The following is a 17,821-nucleotide window of genomic DNA, read 5'->3' as shown; positions in this document are numbered from 1 at the left end:
AAAGGAATTCAACAGAACAACATTAAACATTTCATCTGAAACGGACAAATCAGCAAGAAAAAAGGAATCACATGTCTTTAAACAGTTGCTTACTTGCACTGCCAGATACACCTCCATTCACCAAGTCCAGTATCTGTTCTTTCAGTACTGTCATTGTCAGAAGGGTTTTCCAAAGGAACATTGGACCAAAGCTGAAGACAACTGGAACCAGTCAAAAGGCGAGTGCCTAAATGGAATGTTTTTGACAATGTAACTACAAGATAAGTAGGAAAATACAAACTTCCATGAAGGAAGAGGAAAACAAGCAGTCTTTCAAAGCTGAAACTGCAGAACAAAACACACCAGATATTAATACTTTTTGTATAGTAAAGTTACTATAATAGCAGTTACACATTCCTCTAACCAATGTAGATTGGTTCAACCTTGCAAGAAGATACTCTCATGTAAGACATTTTGATTTGAGCACCTACAGTTCAAAACGTGAAAATTAAGTAAATTTTCAAAGTATCTATTCTCTACATGAAACCCTTAGAACTATTGTAGACATTTCTTCCACAAAAAATACTTCACTAGTTAAACCATGATTTTAAAAATTAGATACTGATGAGATGAGGATAATCAAGACCTTACATAAGCACCTAATATTTTGGCTTTCCTGTAACAAGAAACAAAAGGTAGATTTCACTCAATTTTTTGTTTTGTCTTAGAATTATAGAGAACATCAATCTCCACTTGTACCCAAAAGACAGTGAAATTTAAATAAAAAATTAGTTGCTATATCAAGTACATGTTTCTTTTATTCGATTCTCACCTGTGGGATCCCATGTTAGATTATGTGCTATGGCTTCCAGTAAGATTTGTGCATTCTTCTGCCACTGATAATGTAACGACTGAAATGTTAAGCATTCACAAACATTAATATGAAAATACTTCCTTCCCTTTTTATAATATCAAAAATACATCTCCATTGCACCTTCAGGAAGGATTTGTTTAAAATAAATTATTGATTATGTAATAAAAATTTATTACTTCTGATTTTTCAATGAAGCAGCTTTCTGTTAATCTGACCATAAAAACAGAAGTTTTTAACACATTTGAAAAATATAGCTAAAAATAAAACCAGTATGTAAAATCATCACCAGAATCTGAGATTTTTATTTTTTTAAGAGGAAATCTGGGTTGTTTTTAAAAAAAAAAAAAAAAAAAAGGTCAAAAATTATGTACACTAAATACACTTGATGTTTGATACCAGCAGTATTGTTGAATTAAAGGATTTCAATAAGGTCAAGATAACATATGATACTTCCCGCCCCCCTTCTTTTTCAATATACAACAGGACAGTATACTGTATACAGATTTTGCATCATTCCTTCATTCACTGGAACAAGCTGAGGATTAAATTCACAAAATATTTATCTGGTCTGTTTTCATAATAGATTGCAAAGATTTGATGCCATGAATTATAAGAAACTGAAATCATTACTGGAAATAATACGAAGAGCCAAAATGTTTTTTTCTTAATTCACAAATACAGACATTTTTTAATTAATCGTCCCCCACTCTGAAAATATCAAACCAAGAGATGTAAAAGTTAACATATAACAACTAAATCTCTCAAAAGTTTAGTAGAAAACAGTAATAGCTACCTCCAGATAAGATCCTGAACATTCTAGTAACTGGAAGACAGAGACAACCTTACAACAGACTAAATCTGTTGGAAATTATTGCATAGAGGTTAACTGTGAGAATGAAGTAACAGAGTACTTCTTCAATTATAAATGTTAAAAGCAAATAATGGGTGGAGAGTGCTTCCCCTACTGCTTACAGTTGCTACACTAACAAAGTTCAAAGATAAGTGTAGTTTACCAGTAGAGAAAAACTTTCAGCATGGATGCAGTGGCTCCAGTGATAAAAAGAGAAAACAGTACTTCTGAAAATTTCATATGAGCATAGGTTGTCACATTCAACCATTATTTTATTCCTCTGCTTTCCAGGGGTACAAATTATTACATATATTCAATACCAGCTATTTAATTAATATACAAAATACCACTGGTTTACAGGTACACCGGGAATCGTATGACTGGTTACTATAAAGAAGGGAATCCACTATAAGGCTCCATAAACAATTCATTAGTACAAAAGGAGACACCAAACATGTGAAGGGGTCAACTATCATCAAAGCTTTCCTATCATCAAACTGACTTTAATTAGACTCCAACACTTCTAATTATTAGAGTAATCCTTTCCCTGTAAGCAGCATGTTAAATAATTTGCTTTAAATCAAACTATTAGCCAGAAATCAAGATTCTGGCCACCAATTTACTGAACTACTGTCACTGAAACTAAGCTGTACAATCAAGAAAAAAAACACTATTCTCATTCACTACTATAATACTGAAGTATAAGCAAGCATTTGGTCATATATTCTTTAAAAAAAAAAAAAAAATTGAATTTTTGAAACTGTTACAAATTTGACCAAAATCATGCAGTTTCATAAACCAAAGTTAAAATAAGGACTGTAAAACACATCAGGCTACACAGATTGGTTCAAGAAGTGCCCATCTTTTTAGGCTCTGGAATATTTCAGTTACGAATTATAGGGTTAGATAAATCAGTAATATGAAGCATTATAGCAAAATCTGTTTCTTTAAAGAACATTTCAAATAACACGTCTCTGTCTCCCTCCTATAAATTTACTTTCCAAGGGCCACCTTACCTTTCAATTTTATTCTAGCATTAGAAGACATCAAATGAATCTTCAACTTTAAAGCAAACCAGAAAAAATAAAGCTTCATAACTAAGTAAATTAATGAATAAGTGATGATTTACTTACATTACGATGACCACTGCTCTGCTTCACGAGGCTAACTGGCTCAAAGATACAAATCACTTCTCCGTAAGAAGCAGCAATCTAAAGCAAATTCATATTTATATGTATATATACAAACAGAGAAAAAATAAACCATAGAACAAACAAGAATGTACTGCAAATTGTTGATTCTACTCTTAACCCTCCTTTTAAATACATCTGAAGCTCAGGTCCATACTCCCTTGTATTGGTGATAAAAATACAATTCTTTATTTACGCATTAGTTCTGATGAACTACTGAGAGTGGATATGAGCTTTTTTTTTTTTTACCTTTTCAAGGTTAGCTCTACTATCAATATTATTTCTACATTTAATTAAGTAAACAATCAAAGGAGTCTGCAAAGTTCACACTCTCAAAAATGGAACCAACACTGATTTAGGGTACTTTTGTTCCCTGGCCTGAGAACATGCTACATTATAAAAAGTTAATTCAAAAGACTCAAGCTATGCAAGCTAAATGCCCAATGCAGAGAGCTGAAAAACAGGAGAACTACTGAATGCCAATGCAAAATACTTCAAAAAAAGTTGCAGCATGGTCAGCTTTAACTGGTATTTCAATGTCTTATTCCACCAGTTGTATCAGTCACCAAAAAGCTGCATCAAGAGAAAATTAAGAGTATTTTATCTCAAGATATCTGTATAAAAAGCAAGCTTGAAAGAAAGGTTGAAACAGTCCAAGTGAATCTTAAAGACCACAATACTGTCATACTTAAGTTGTTATTATTTATGGATCCATTAACTACAGATGTACATGAGCTGTATAAATGTACAGATCCATACAGATCCTAAAATCCATAGCTCTGTAGCTTCAAGAGAAATCCTCTGCATTAAAATTACAGTTAAATAAATTTCTATCACATAACAACCTAAACACCAGCATGACCCAAAAATGCCAAGAATAATTGTCATAATTGCAAAATGCCTGAAGAAGCTTTTACTTTACATCTCAGACTAATACTTGCCCTCTCTAATTCTCTTTAACTACCTCACTTTTCTGATAATGATATTCCACATCCCAATAGCAAGGAGTTTATGTAAACTCATATTGATTAGATTCTTCCCTTCTTCCGAGCATGGACAGTTCTTCAGTTTTTATTGTTAAGTGGGTTTTTAACACAAACGTTAGCCTCCCAAAGTGCTAAACAAGTGGTGTTCAGAGCATTAGCTACCCTCTGAATGTTTCCACAGGCTTCCACAATGATACAGTCACTCGAACCAGCCCTCATTGAGCAGCATGCTGCCAAAAAGAATAATGCAAATTTGTGTGTTGAAGAAATTGCCAAACTACCTGCAACAGGTTGCCCAGTGAAGCTGTGGCTGCCCCAACCCCGGCAGTATTTGAGATCGGGCAGAATGCAGCTTTAAGCAACATGATTTATGGCAGAGTGGGACTAGATCATCTTTAAAGGTCACTTCCAACCCAAAATATTTAATGACTAATTCTTGCACCACTATATGAGTCCTAGGGTCAACAACATTGTCCACCCTCACCACTCTGTCCAAAAAGGAATACAACTAGCAGCTTCAGGTTCTTATTTCATAAAGCTTTAGTATAATCCAACTCATTTCTTGATACACTTATGTTTTTCTCCACTAGGCCCCAACATTGCGCAGAAACCCTCAAAATTTCTCATTCATCAAAATATCTGTAACTCATACTAAGTTACATTATTACTCACTACTGAACAGTGGAAAAATCAATCACAGCTCCTCTGAAAAGGACTACAGACTGTGTACTAAAAAAACAAACAACAGAAACCCACCACCAGCTACAACAAAACACACAGAAAAGAAAGAAAACCCAAAGAAAAACAAACAAAAACCCGGAAACACACAACAACAAAAAAATCCCCTGTAGAATAGTTAATGAAATTTTAAACCCTGGATTCAAAGCTGAGCTTTCATACTCAATTAGTATTTCTGAGAAAAAAAAGAGAAAAAAAGAACCCAAACAAAAAACCCAAGTCTTTATTTAAAAATGTATTGTTTAGCAAGCTTACTGGTTTTACCTACCAACTTTATACAGGTATCCTATTGGCATGAAATTTTTAATTAGTACCTACGTTTTCCTTTGACATTAGTAAAATAGTTTGTTCCATAAAGAAAACACTTTATATACATAATAACATTGCTGTCACCAGTCAAATACAATGAACTTTTATTAAACATTTAAAATTATCTGAAGGACCACATTCTTGCACCCCTTAGCTATTTCTACAAGCCAAACCATGAAAACAAGTAAAGTTTTGTCAGGTTATGATTAAAAGTTTTGACCTTCATTCTTATGTTCACTAGAAGAAGCACAAAGAGGCTTGTAGCTTATACTCTGTGGGAGGAGATCAAGTACTGTACCCACTTACAAAGAAGTTTTCATTACCAAGCTGCCTAAAACCAGAAGCAAGAGACTGGATTCAGTGGCCTAAGATTAAATCGACCTGTTTGTGAAACTAGCCCTTGCAAATCTATGGGACACTTAAAAAAGTTCATATGCATACACGTATAAACACATTTAAATATAAGTATATTCATACATGCATTATTGGGATGATTAAAAGTTTTCATCCATTTTTTCCCCTGATCTCCTTTTTGGAGACAAATAATTAAGTTTATCTCAAAAAACAGACTGCTAAGAGAAAAGACGGCGCCATTTGCCCCCCACCCTTCAAAGACAGGGGAGAGATGGGTCATACATGAACTTCTAAGCTGTTGTTACTTCAAAGTAGCTTCACAAACCACTAGCTTCCCAATAAATTAAAATTAGATTCAGTGGTCAAGAATGAAGAAAAATTTAAATGCCTTACTTTCATAACTAGAAAATGACTCATTACAATTCTGTCATCCAAAGGAAGAATGACAGAGATCATTCAAAGAGAATAAGGCCAGCTGTCATGGAGAAAATGCTTGATAGCAGCTCTCCATAAAGGTAAAAATTAAAAGGGTACATAATTCATAAACTAGAAACTGTAACTGGATGCTTTCCAGAAAGATTCAAAATTGCAACCTAAATAAGATGCATTACTTGTATCTTATTTTGCTTCTTACTGTAGATTTTGAACAAAGAATAATCTGAATATAAACTAAAGAGAAATCTGTGTAAATATACATGAAGCAGCTGCAAGAAAAAATTCCAACCTTGCAGCAGTGAACTAGAAATGTATTGCTTGGTCCAGTCAAGAAGCAGATTCCTAGACATTCATTACTTACTATTTTCATCACTCTGCAAATACATCTAGTTTTAATTGCTAACAGGAAAGAAGTTGCAGAATCAAACTGACCCCACAGGTCTGATTAAGAAACTGAAAAGTTCAGTAAGCTTGGTAATTTGATATATTCCCATGTGTTCACAGCTCAAGGACAGTTTGTTATTTAAATACATACAGAACCAGTATTGTACAGTCAAGATGACCTCGCAAATTTGCAGAAAAATTTTAAAAGATTAACATGATCTGCATGTTCATGTAACCATCTGTTATTATACAGCCCGTGAATTAAAAAAAAACACTTTCCACTTAACAGCTGCCAATGGAGCAAGACATGCAGTCTTTATGGCTAAGAGGTACCAGAAACACAGACGAGAACATTTCCTCACTTTCATTTATGTTCTTCACTATCATTGCAAGAGTTCACCACTGAAATATTAAAATGCAGGAACATAGAGTGGCTGAGGATCATCACCACAGACTTCACATGTAACCATGAACCAGCTTCCATGCAGAGGTCTTGTCTCAAGATGGACCCCAAAATGTAACCAAAGCCCTCAACTAACAAGGCTTGTACTGATGTGCAGAAGGCTCACATGATCTCCTCAGGAGCACAAGCTTAAAGAAAGCAACAAACTTAAAAAAACCCTCTTACCTACCCAGACACAGTTTCTACTGGATTGAATACCTTAATCACACTGTAACATCCTAATGGACAGAGCTACCTGGTTATGTATTTGCTACTGCCAGAACTATTATCAAAGATCTCTGCAAAAAGGACCTGAATCCTAATAGCATCTAAAATACAACATTTCTGATCCAGTTTTCCTACGTAAGAAAAAGAAAAGCTGAGAAATCAAGGAAGCAAAACCCTGTCAAAGAGCAATTTTAGAGCCTTTATTAATTGCTTGAAAAGGATGTCAGTTTTCTAGATGATCTAAACGTGGTTTTTGTGGAAGCACTCTACTGCCAGGCACTAACATGTCAAAGCACATCAATGATACACCCAGTAGCGTGAAGCTCTAGTAAAAAAATTACTCTTGCTTCCACCTTAACTCATCTTTTAGCCAAATTCTTGGTATCTCCTCTTTGCAGCTGTGTGCACATCTCTATCTTCCTGTACAGCCCTAAATATCTTCTACAATCTTATTACCCATGCTTACTATTTCACATGCACTGTGCTGCTTACCACAAAGACATGAAGCAATCAGCATTTCACTATTCACTCCTGTGTATTTGCCTTAACTTGCAAGTATCTACACTCTTGAGAAGGTGCTTAACATGACACTGCTAGAACATTATTAGAAACACTGCTCTACGTACCTTCCCCTGTTGCATTGAACAGTCCACACATCCCACCTGTATGTTTCCATGTTTTGCACCAGGGATTATCTGTAATCTTTCAAAGTCAGTCCCCAGTACCACAATATCACATCCTGATGCGTATGCCTAAAAAAAAAAAAAAACAAGAATTAAGTAAAACTTTAGCTACTTTCAGCTTACTGGTGAAGTATGAAAAGGTATAGTCCATGTATGCCACAGTGAGAGAAAGATAAAAGGGCCAAAAATGACATTCTAGTTGGCCAAGAGATTCAAGAGCAGAACAGTCTCACAAAAACTGCAGATGGAAGATTTCCATTTACTGACATAAATGATTCTGCCTTACAGATAACCCTACCATTCCTAGTATAGGAACTAAAAACACTTTTGTCTTGAAAAAAGGCAGTAAAATGGAATGCTAGATTTGCAGAATTGAAATCTGGTGATCATGCTTCCATGTGTATTTTCACCAAGACTTACCTACACTATCATACCATTACATACATTGAAATAAATAAATTAAATAAAAACCATGGAGATTTTGGTCCAAAGACAATTTTCCCCACAAAAATGTTCAGAGACATTTCACAAAACAGTTTTACTCAGAATACTCTGACTACCATTCTCAGCCAATATTGTTATTGCTTTCCAAGCAGCAGACCACCAGCCATTCTTAAAATAACCTGATAATTGGAAATGCTGTCTCTAATGCCTTTGCAGACTGAATATAACCACTCATTTATTAATGACCATTTATTATTGCTCAGGTTTTTGAGCCCCTTCGTATTCTGTCCCCTCTTCAGCTTCAAGAAGTGGTTCAAGCAGTGCAATTGCTACTGTCAAAAGAACAGCATCTTAATTGCAGGTTCCAATGCAGTCTAATTTAAAACTAATTTGAAAAGAGGAGATTGAGTACTGTTTTTGTTCAAACATTAAAGTGATTATTTTAATATCATAATAGCATGAACTCTGGACCTGTCCTTCACAGAACGTTTTTTTCTTTAGTTAAAAACCATGTCAACTCATGACTCACTGATTAAGTCCACAGTTCACCAGACAAAGATTACTCAGAAGTATCATATGCATAATTTTCCCCACAGCCATCTTGTGGAAGTCAGTATTCCACACGGAGGTATTTTTAAGCAAAAAAAGAAGGAAGAAAAAAAAAAAGTACTTCACTTTAAAGAGGTAACTTTGCTTTACTAAAAATGTCTTTAAAAGACTGAAGTGCCAAAGACTGTATGAAGCCCACCTGCTCTTCTGCAGAGGCCCTGTAGGCCTCATCAGATCTTCAAACTTACTCAATTTCTCCCATCAGGTTTTCTCCACTTCTCAATTCACAGGCAAGCCTGAGAGCACACAGCATCACAACACTACAGTATTTCCATCACAGTGAGCAAGAACTAGCATATAAAGTAATATACACTGTTAGCAGTGATCCTGAAATTCAAAAATTAACAATTTCAATGTGATCAAGAACTCAACCGACTTCAACACATAAAAAAGCCCTGAGAACACTTGGCATTTTGCACTGGAAGAACTCTGAAGTAATCATCAAACACTACACATTGGAGTCTCTAGAAACTGGTATATCAGAAGGCTGTCTCCTGCTAACCCAGGCTGTGCTGGACAGCAGTAGCACAGACATATGCAAACATTCTAGATTTGCTGTTTCCTAAAAATGTCCCTTTATGAATATAACTCTTGTTCAAGAGCTATATAGTTCCTCCTTCCTTTTGCTATGCTTAAACGCGGCTATTATTTCATGTTTAATACTTATTTCTTGCTCAACTTCGCATGCTGTGTGTTTAAAAAAAGAAGACTCTCAAATTGGGGATAAACTTTCTGAAGCTGGGGAATATCTTCTCATCCTAGCAGCTCTCAGTTCTAAGAACTATAGACTTGTGAGAATCCAGACCAGGGTGAGGACAAAAGGAGTGCCCTTATAAAATCTTGTTCCTGGAAGAAAAATATAGTCTTTCCATCCTCTCATTCCGGTAATTATCAACATTTCCTGAAAAAAAAAAAAAAAGTCACCCTTGGTCACATTGATTTCCCAATCCTCAGTAAGATGCAAAACCACTGACTAGCACTTAAAACTGCAGAGATGATCTGTCCCCAAAGAGGTAAAAAGGGGAAGAAAGGGGAGATGGGGGGGGGGGCGGGGGGTGGGGTGAAAAGGCATTCTCAAAGAGCTTCCAAATATAACTGCAGCCAAGCAGAAGGATGACGACTTCGAGGTTATTCTTGAGATTTAGCCAGTGTTTGCCTGCAGGAGAATTACAATTTCAAAGACAAACAGCAAGGGATGCAGAGGGGAAGGAAGCTATGTATTTTAAAGAACAGAAGTTTCTGAATAGAAGGTAACTAGGCTGTCTGGCATATATGAAACTGCAAAAAGCTCCCTTTTCTACTGTTGCCTACCATCCCAATCCCATTACACCTCCCACTGACCAGACATTTCAGGAGGGAAGCTTGAGAGTTCCCCTTTTCCTAAAGCCTCTTTGCTTTGGTTCTCTGCTGTCCCCCTGCAACTCATCCATCCATTAGCCTGTCTCTGTGTAGCAAAGTCACATTTTCATATGCTCCCTCTGGAACCCAGACTCCAGTTCTGCATGAGATTTTTAACCAATTGTATTCTATAAAAGTATTTCTCTAAAACAAGAGCACAAAACTAACTGCTGGAGTAGCTAAAAGTTTAGTTTTTTCCACCTCAGAAAATCACGTGGTATTTTAGCACAGTACAATGGAAGTCAGTACTCAGGAACAAAGGATACTTTCTAGATCCTAACATCTCTTAGATACAACAAAAATCAATTCTGCCTATTGGTAAGCTTTATCTTTTCACTGCATGACTTGTCCACAGTTGGTCATATGTCACTCATTCTGACAGAAGCTATGGAAACTAAGCCACAAGGTAATTCAAGTGTTCTATAATGTGTAGGGCAAGAAGCAATTTCAGAATATAAGCATTTCTTGTACCCATACTTGGGTCTATGTTACCCAGCCCTTGGGGGTTATAGGAAAGGGGACACAAAATGCTGCCATACACTTCAACTAGGAAAGAATTCCTAAATAATAGTAATTAAAGGAAATAATTAATAAAACTTCAATGCCTTTTTAAAGCAAGCAGAGCCTCCAAGTCTGATTTTAGCAAGTCATAAAAGTCTTTCACCTTAACAATGCCCTAAAATATTTACAAGAAAGTTGTCTTTGCACAAGGGGACAAGCAGGTAATGTTGACATTATCATGCTCTTGGAATGTTTATTAAACAATGATTTGTTCTTCTGGTACACAAATAAACAAGATCGAACTAGTTCAAGCTGCATGGACACAGATTTCACTAGCTGCTAACATAGCAAAACAAGCATGAAATTAGGAAGTGAAAGAGGTATGAGGCCTGTGAAAATAAATGTAATTTTGCGTACAATACTGTTTCCACAAAATTTCTACCTATTCTTTTAATCAGATGTCAGCTACTATTTCTAAAATAATACTTCTTTTCCAAAGATTAACAGATATTTTTACAATAATAGTACTTTAAAACCACATTAGTTTTAACAAAGTATTACAGACATTTATATGAACTATTTTAATTTATTTCTGAACCGAAAGCCTGAAATACACAACTTAAAAACAGAGAATGGTACTGTCAAATCACTACTCTCAATAAGAAAACCAAATGAGCAGAGGTCTTGATCTCTTATATAGCACAGCACCTTTAAAACAACTATTTTGCTTTTATCAACCCTCTAAACATTTCTTCTATGTAGTGACATACAAAGTTTTTGCTGTAATTTCTGGTACAGTTATAAGAACTGACGCATTATCTTGTACAACTTGCACAAATTTTATTTAACCTACATCTCTCACATGAAGCACACGATTGCCATGAATTACCTCTATTATCCACAGGTGAATGCACTAGTACGTGTGTGCATATATGCATTTATAAAGCAATATATATAGTAGCACATGCAAATATATATGGGATGAACATACAGACTAAAAAGCCAACCTAGAATATTGTGCTGAGGTCAAGGTAAATCAGAATCTCCTAGCAGAAGCAGACTAAGAGACCACACAGCAGTCCACAGGAATTTATTTGGAGTGCTCTCTCTCCCTGCTATAGCTATACTGGAAGCTTTCCAGTATAATGACCCACAATCTTTTGTTTCTTTTGTTCTGCAGTTGATTTTGTTACTGTATCAAAGGTAATTCTCAAGCCACATCAATGCCATTTTCATGGCTGATGAGTCTCAAGGGTTCTTATGTCCCTTGCAAATGAAATGAAGCAAGTCCCAAAGGTCAGGATACCACAACTCACAATCAAATTGACCAAAAAATGATTTTATCAAAAAAACATTTAATATCCCTGATCATTGCAGGGGGGGTGGACTAAATGACCTTTGAGGGTCCCTTCCAGCCTAAACTACCATCATACCTTTAGAAAACAGTCATTTCCCATTGAAAAACAAAAACAAACAAAGCACAACAAAAAAACAAAACCAAACAAAGCAACACACACACACAAAAACAACTCCCACAAAGACAAAGCAAGCTATTCCAAGGAGAAGCATTGCATAGGAACAAAAAACTTAATACTAGAAAAACTGAAAAAAATCATTGTTATTAATTACATAAGGTACCTGTTTCTTCTGCTGCACTGAGTGCATACACATAATACATTCTCTGTCTGAGTGACTAAATACTGGTTATATGCAACATAAATAGGCACAGGTGGGACAAAAGTACTTCCTTGGGTCTCACTTCTCCTATTTTTCCCCTCCTTCTCATTCCTTCCACTTTTAAGAAAAATTTACAACAAAGGTCATTCTTAGGAAAAGTGAAGATAAAATTTAAAGGCAAATAAATCTATCAACCAAGTGATACTGCAGTATCATCTGTATTTTATTCCTCTGCACAGAATGGTCAAAATCAAAAAACATAGTCAACACAAGCCACATATGAATTACCTTAGTTTAAAAACAAACAACCAACCCACCACCAGAAAACCCCCCAAAAAACTATCTCACCTGTGCAGATATAAGTTTGCACTAATCTTTTTAGCATGGTCTCGCCTCCACCCCCATTTTTAGGTTAGCGTAAGCTTTGATACAAGTATTATAGTTAAATATATTATCTCTAAAAATCTTTCATTATGAAGATTAAATTTAAAGAAATACTCTTCCACCACGTGGGGGGGCGACGGGGGGGTGGGGACAAAACAAGAAAATAAAAGAAAACCACCAAACCTACAATGAAGCTTTCTAATCTATCAAAAGTACTCAAACTAATGTACTTCTATAAGTGGCAAATTCATAGGCCATGAACGTAAAATCAAGTCAGTCTCACAGAAACCACTTTTCATTGAAGTGAAAAGAGGGTTTTTTTGTTTGTTTCAATTTAGTTTTTTTAGATAAATGCTGTTAAGAAATTAATTAGGTTTTTAAGTTAAGAATATGTTAACTGGAATAAGGAGTGGAAAAAAAATAAAGTTATCTAGAAGGTTTCCTTCCCTTCTCCAAATTACAATCACAACACAGTGTAACTTCTTGAGTGACTCTTATGACCAGTTAATTTTGTTCACTACAGTTATGATGGAGTTCTAAATACAAAGAAAATGTTAAGTGCTTTCCAGACAGACAACTAACAATTTTACTGAGCCACAGAGTACACTTTCATTTGTTAAAAAAAAAAAAAAATAAATAAATAAATAGAAAGCTAGAAATTTTTATATCACAACTTAATTCCTTTGGAAACTTTGGTGTGATCTTGACCAAATTATCCAAAACATGTTTTCCAAGTACTTTTCAACTCAGCATTTGGAGCTCGTTGCTTCATCAATCGTACAAAGCATGCCTCAAGTCCAGGATGAGAATAATCGCACACACAGAAAATCTGACCAGAAAAGATTCTGACTAAATTCAAATAAACCATACAATTTATCTTTCTGTCCCAAATTTTTATCCCTACAAACCATTGCTCTTTTGCGATTTCCATTACCAGTCTTTGGCCTTGTGCTTGTGCAGTTGCTCAAAATGATCCCCTCCTTCCCCTCCGCCTTCTGATACTTGGGGCAGAAAAAAAAATAAAATTGCAGAAGCAGAAATAAACAAGCAAAAATGAACAAAATCAGGCAATCACAAAAATGGTAACAGTGCTCGTTATCCAGTAACTTGAATACAGCTTCATTAGTAACAACTACAGCACTATCCTACATGATGACCTCCACAAACTTGTTAAACTCAAATATTTTAGACCTGGAAAAAAGCACCCAAAATTAAAGTAAAGGATGTATTCCACTGCTGACAAGCACAGAGTAAATGGAACAACTAACTTTCAGGAGAAGCATATAGGTTTAACAAACATCTGAATCCTGATTTCTGAGGGCTGAGTTCTCATTCAGTGTACCACACGTTATTACCGCCTGCTGTCGGCAGATAAACAGGCATGCTTCTTGTGATATCTTGATGCTCATGAGCCTTCTTCTATATATAAATAAAACACACGTCAAACACTCTTTTTATGAGTGTTCTCTCCAATGGAGCTCATGCTCCACTTGACACTTCACATCCTATAAAAAGAAGGCCAGAACAACAAACCTGCATACCACTAGCGCAAGTATCTCAAATACCATCTTAAAACAGCATATATTCAAAAAAGTGCATGCAATTTAGTGGGTACATGCACTTCTTACTAGTTTTGCTTCCAATTTTTCTGAGTTTAGGAGAAGAATCTGTTGATTATAGCTTAAAAATCTAACATTTAAACCTTTTCACCTTGAATATTCAATACAGCATATCAGATAATATTCTGAAGCATACTGTAGCCAAAAGAAAAAAAAATAAAAAAAAAAATCAAGGTATTAAAGACCAGGTTCTCTTGTCACACAAAGACAATTCACCCCACATGTATAGTACATAACCATGAAATATCAACTCCTATGAGTTCTCAGCCACAAAAAAATGGAAACATGTAAGTTTGGTGAAACATGGTTTGTTTGGGGTTTTTTTTTTTCCATTTGTAATATATCATCCAATAGTATTTACACTTATTAATGCTATTCATGACTTCAGATATGGGAAAACAGTTGACCTTTTTTCTTATTGGATTTTCTAAGGGTTAACACCACCATTTCTTTCCAAAAAAGCAGAAATTACTTTTAGTACCTTCACTTCTTAATCCTCTAAGCGATTTCATGAGCTCAACATGGCACTGTAAAATGAGTAACAGCAACAACAACAACAAAAAAAAACTTAAACCCCCCAAACCAACCAACCAAACAAAAACAAAAGAAAAAAAAAAGGCAAAAAATCCAACCCAAATCTGAAGCAGTTGAGGATATTTCTGTTAGAAGTTTTAAATCCCCCTCCTGGGAAAAAGGACAAAACAAAGGAAGATGAATGTGTCTATAGGAAATATTGTTACTGTATTTACATCTATTTATGTCATCTTGCAAGACAGAGACCACAAAAACAGTTACTGAAAACTGCACTCCAATCACTCTCCTCAAAGCGAGATTCTTACTCTTATCCATCTGGGAGCTCTAACACTTTGAATAAGCTAGGCCATAACAGGCAGAGAGCCCTTCAGTGACATTAGTAACTCAAACTATTTCCCTCAAAACATTATTACATCAAAGTAGAAAACTTACAAGTATATAGTTTGAAAGTTTACTAGCAGTTCACTAAAGCAAACCTCGTCTCATCCCAATTGGTTTCCCACAACTGGTGGGCCTTTAAGATTTCTGGATATGTAAAATCAGAAAGTTTTGCACAGTTGAAGCCAGAAGAACCAATTGCTGTAGTTTGAGAAATCCTCCAACACGAAGTTATGCACGCAATTCACTCTGTCGGGAGCAAGCACGTTGCCGAAGGAGGCTGTAGGTAAATGGACGCTGCAGAAGTCCCTAACTCCGGGGAAGCAGCTCTAGGGTGCTGCGCTGTGAACGCAGACTGTACCCCATCTTCCAGCATCGACACTGCGCCGCTGCCGCAGAGCGAAGCTGCAGGTAGACACCTGATTTTAGCTGCGTACACCAGATGGCACAGCAAAATAGAAGTTTAACTCCTGCATTGTGTTGTTCCACAAACAAGCTCGAAACCACACTACACTGTAATTAGGGGCGACCAGAAAAGGTAAGGTAAAAAATAGTCACTGTTCCTTATTTCATCCCTCTACAGCCCAAAAAGGATGGCAGGAAAGGTATATTTCGGGGGAGGATGGGAAGAAAAACACAGAAGAAGTCTGTTTACAAAACAAGAGTGAAAGGGAGAAAACCAAACACTAATAAAAGGTTTTAGCCTTACTAAATACTGCGGAGCTTCTCTCTTAAGCGTAACTATCAGCAGAGAGTTCAGAAATGGTTCTAAACCCGTAACACCAAGTAACACACGTATTTCAAGCTCTCCTTCAGCTAGCCGCAGGCAGGACACCAGTCACTTCTCCTGCAAAAAGCGAGCCCTAAAACTCCCCTCTGCAGCAGCAGCCGCCCGTACCGGCTGCGTTTATGTAATCTTTTATCACAGCCACCATGTTCCCGTGTTCGCAAGCACCTCCGAGCGGCACGGCACAGCCGGGCCCTGCCCGCGCCCCTCACCGCTGCCCAGGCAGCAAGGCCGCCCCGCACGGCGCAACACAGCCCGCACCTCCGCGCTCAGCAAAGTTGTGCGCGGCCCCAAGCAAGCTCCGGGGAGATGTGCCCCAGGGAAGCGCTCCCACAGCGGCGGGCACTGCCGCTACCGCCCGGCGACAGTACCGGAGCCGAGTCGCCACGCTCCACTGGGGCCGGCTGCAGCCACCGCGCCTGACGCAGCCGCTTTCGGCGCCCGCGTCCCTGAGAGGGAACTCACCGTGAAGGGCTGGTCGTGCAAGCTGCCCACCGAGAAGCAGTAGTCGCCGGGGTTCACGGCCCCCGTCAGCACCTGGTGTAGGTTCATGGCGAGAGGCCGCCCCGGCCCCCGCCGCTCAGCCTTGGTTAGTCCCTCGGGCGCCGAGGAGGCGGTAGCCGCGCAGCCCGCGGGGCGTGGCCTGTGCGCGCATGTCTGCACAGGCCGGGAGCTGGGGGCGCTCGCTGGGTTCGGTATGGAGGACAGCGGGGAATGTGTCTTCCCTGTTAAGCTACCCTCGCAAGATGCTACCTTGGGCTGGCGACGAGGGGGGTGGCGTGGCTGACGCCGAGCCGAGCCGAGCCGAACCGAACCGAACTGAACTGAACTGAACTGAACTGAACTGAACTGAACTGAACTGAACTGATCTGCTCTGATCTGCTCTGCTCTGATCTGATCTGATAGAGGGGGACGCCAAACGTGTCCATCCGGCCGCTCCATCCCGCTGAAGTAGGAACGGAGTAGGCAGCCCTTGCAAGAGACAACATTCCCGAACATGTCCCCTTCTAACTCGCGTTACTTCAGAGGTGGAGGGACTCAGCCCCAGATTGTTCACAGGACGTGACAGGAGGAAGTGTCTGGCAAACGGAAATGTGGTTCTCCGAGACTTGGGAAACGAAGAGGGCAGTTTCCGGGGACACAAGATCAGCTGTAGGTAGCCGGATTTTTCATCTTCCTCACGACATGAGGAAAAAGGAAGTGAGAGCCAACTAGGAGGGGTGTTGCTTTACACACAGTTTAAGAGTAGGATTAATGGAGGCTGGTTTGTTCCGACAACACCAAAGGTCAAGACGTAAAGTCAAGTTGGGCACAAGTGCCACAGCAGAGAACCCTGCATGTCCTGATGCAGGAGGATCTTCAGCTCCACCCTCTCAGGGCACGTTGCCATTTACATAGCTCTTCACGTGTAAAAGGACTGAAAGATTGAGGCGTTTCCTAGTTGCAAGAAAGCACAGCTACACTGAAAGCACATTATAACTTGTTACGAATCTTCACACTGTAATTAGTTTTTAGTTTTCCATCAGTTTCTCACGTAGACTTCAGCGCTGCTTGTGTTTTCCATTGTAAATTACAGCTCCTTCATCCATTTGCATTTTTACATTATCCAGATATTGGATATTAGAGCTTCTTTCTGCCCACCAGCTATTTCGAGAAATAACACAAAATCAAAATAGTTTCATGATGTATAGGCATATTTTTTTGTATCACATCCCAAAGTATTTATAAGGAGATACCATGTATCTGTACATGGAAATACCTTTTCTTCCTGTGTTACTTAGCCAGTCCTGTGTAAGCAAGGTCAACCTCATACCCTTTTGGGTGTGATGGCTCACACATTGTTTTAGTGAATACAAGCCTCACGTGCTTTGAAAAGCATATTGAAAAGCACTGGTTGCTGCAGTAGTTCATGCAAAGGAAATAAAGATTTCTCCTATTTTCTAAAACCTTCTGATGTGAGAAAAATCCATCCGATTTGGCACTCTGTATAGACATTGCTTCGGTATCTGGTTATAAACTCATACCACTCTAATTGCTT

The 17,821-nt window shown here is 37.8% G+C and overlaps 1 protein-coding gene across 1 annotated transcript in view; it reads right to left on the bottom strand.

The window, feature by feature from the left end:
- Positions 1-16,423, bottom strand: part of DMXL1 (Dmx like 1) — a 75,385-nt gene extending 58,962 nt beyond the window's left edge. The window contains exons 1-5 of the mRNA XM_061361038.1: positions 16,249-16,423; positions 7,396-7,521; positions 2,837-2,914; positions 812-890; positions 94-226 (exon numbers count right to left, since the gene is read on the bottom strand). Of these exons, the coding sequence (XP_061217022.1) occupies positions 94-226; positions 812-890; positions 2,837-2,914; positions 7,396-7,521; positions 16,249-16,335 (503 nt within the window). The 5' untranslated portion in view covers positions 16,336-16,423. The remainder of the gene's footprint in view (positions 1-93; positions 227-811; positions 891-2,836; positions 2,915-7,395; positions 7,522-16,248) is intronic.
- Positions 16,424-17,821: the final 1,398 nt, after the last annotated feature.

This window comes from Neopsephotus bourkii, unplaced genomic scaffold, assembly GCF_033783945.1.
Source record: "Neopsephotus bourkii isolate Nb327-2 ecotype Australia unplaced genomic scaffold, CSIRO-AGI_Nbou_v1 NB_1049, whole genome shotgun sequence".
Taxonomy (NCBI): Eukaryota; Metazoa; Chordata; class Aves; order Psittaciformes; family Psittacidae; genus Neopsephotus; species Neopsephotus bourkii.
This window is presented reverse-complemented; position numbering and strand designations above follow the sequence as displayed.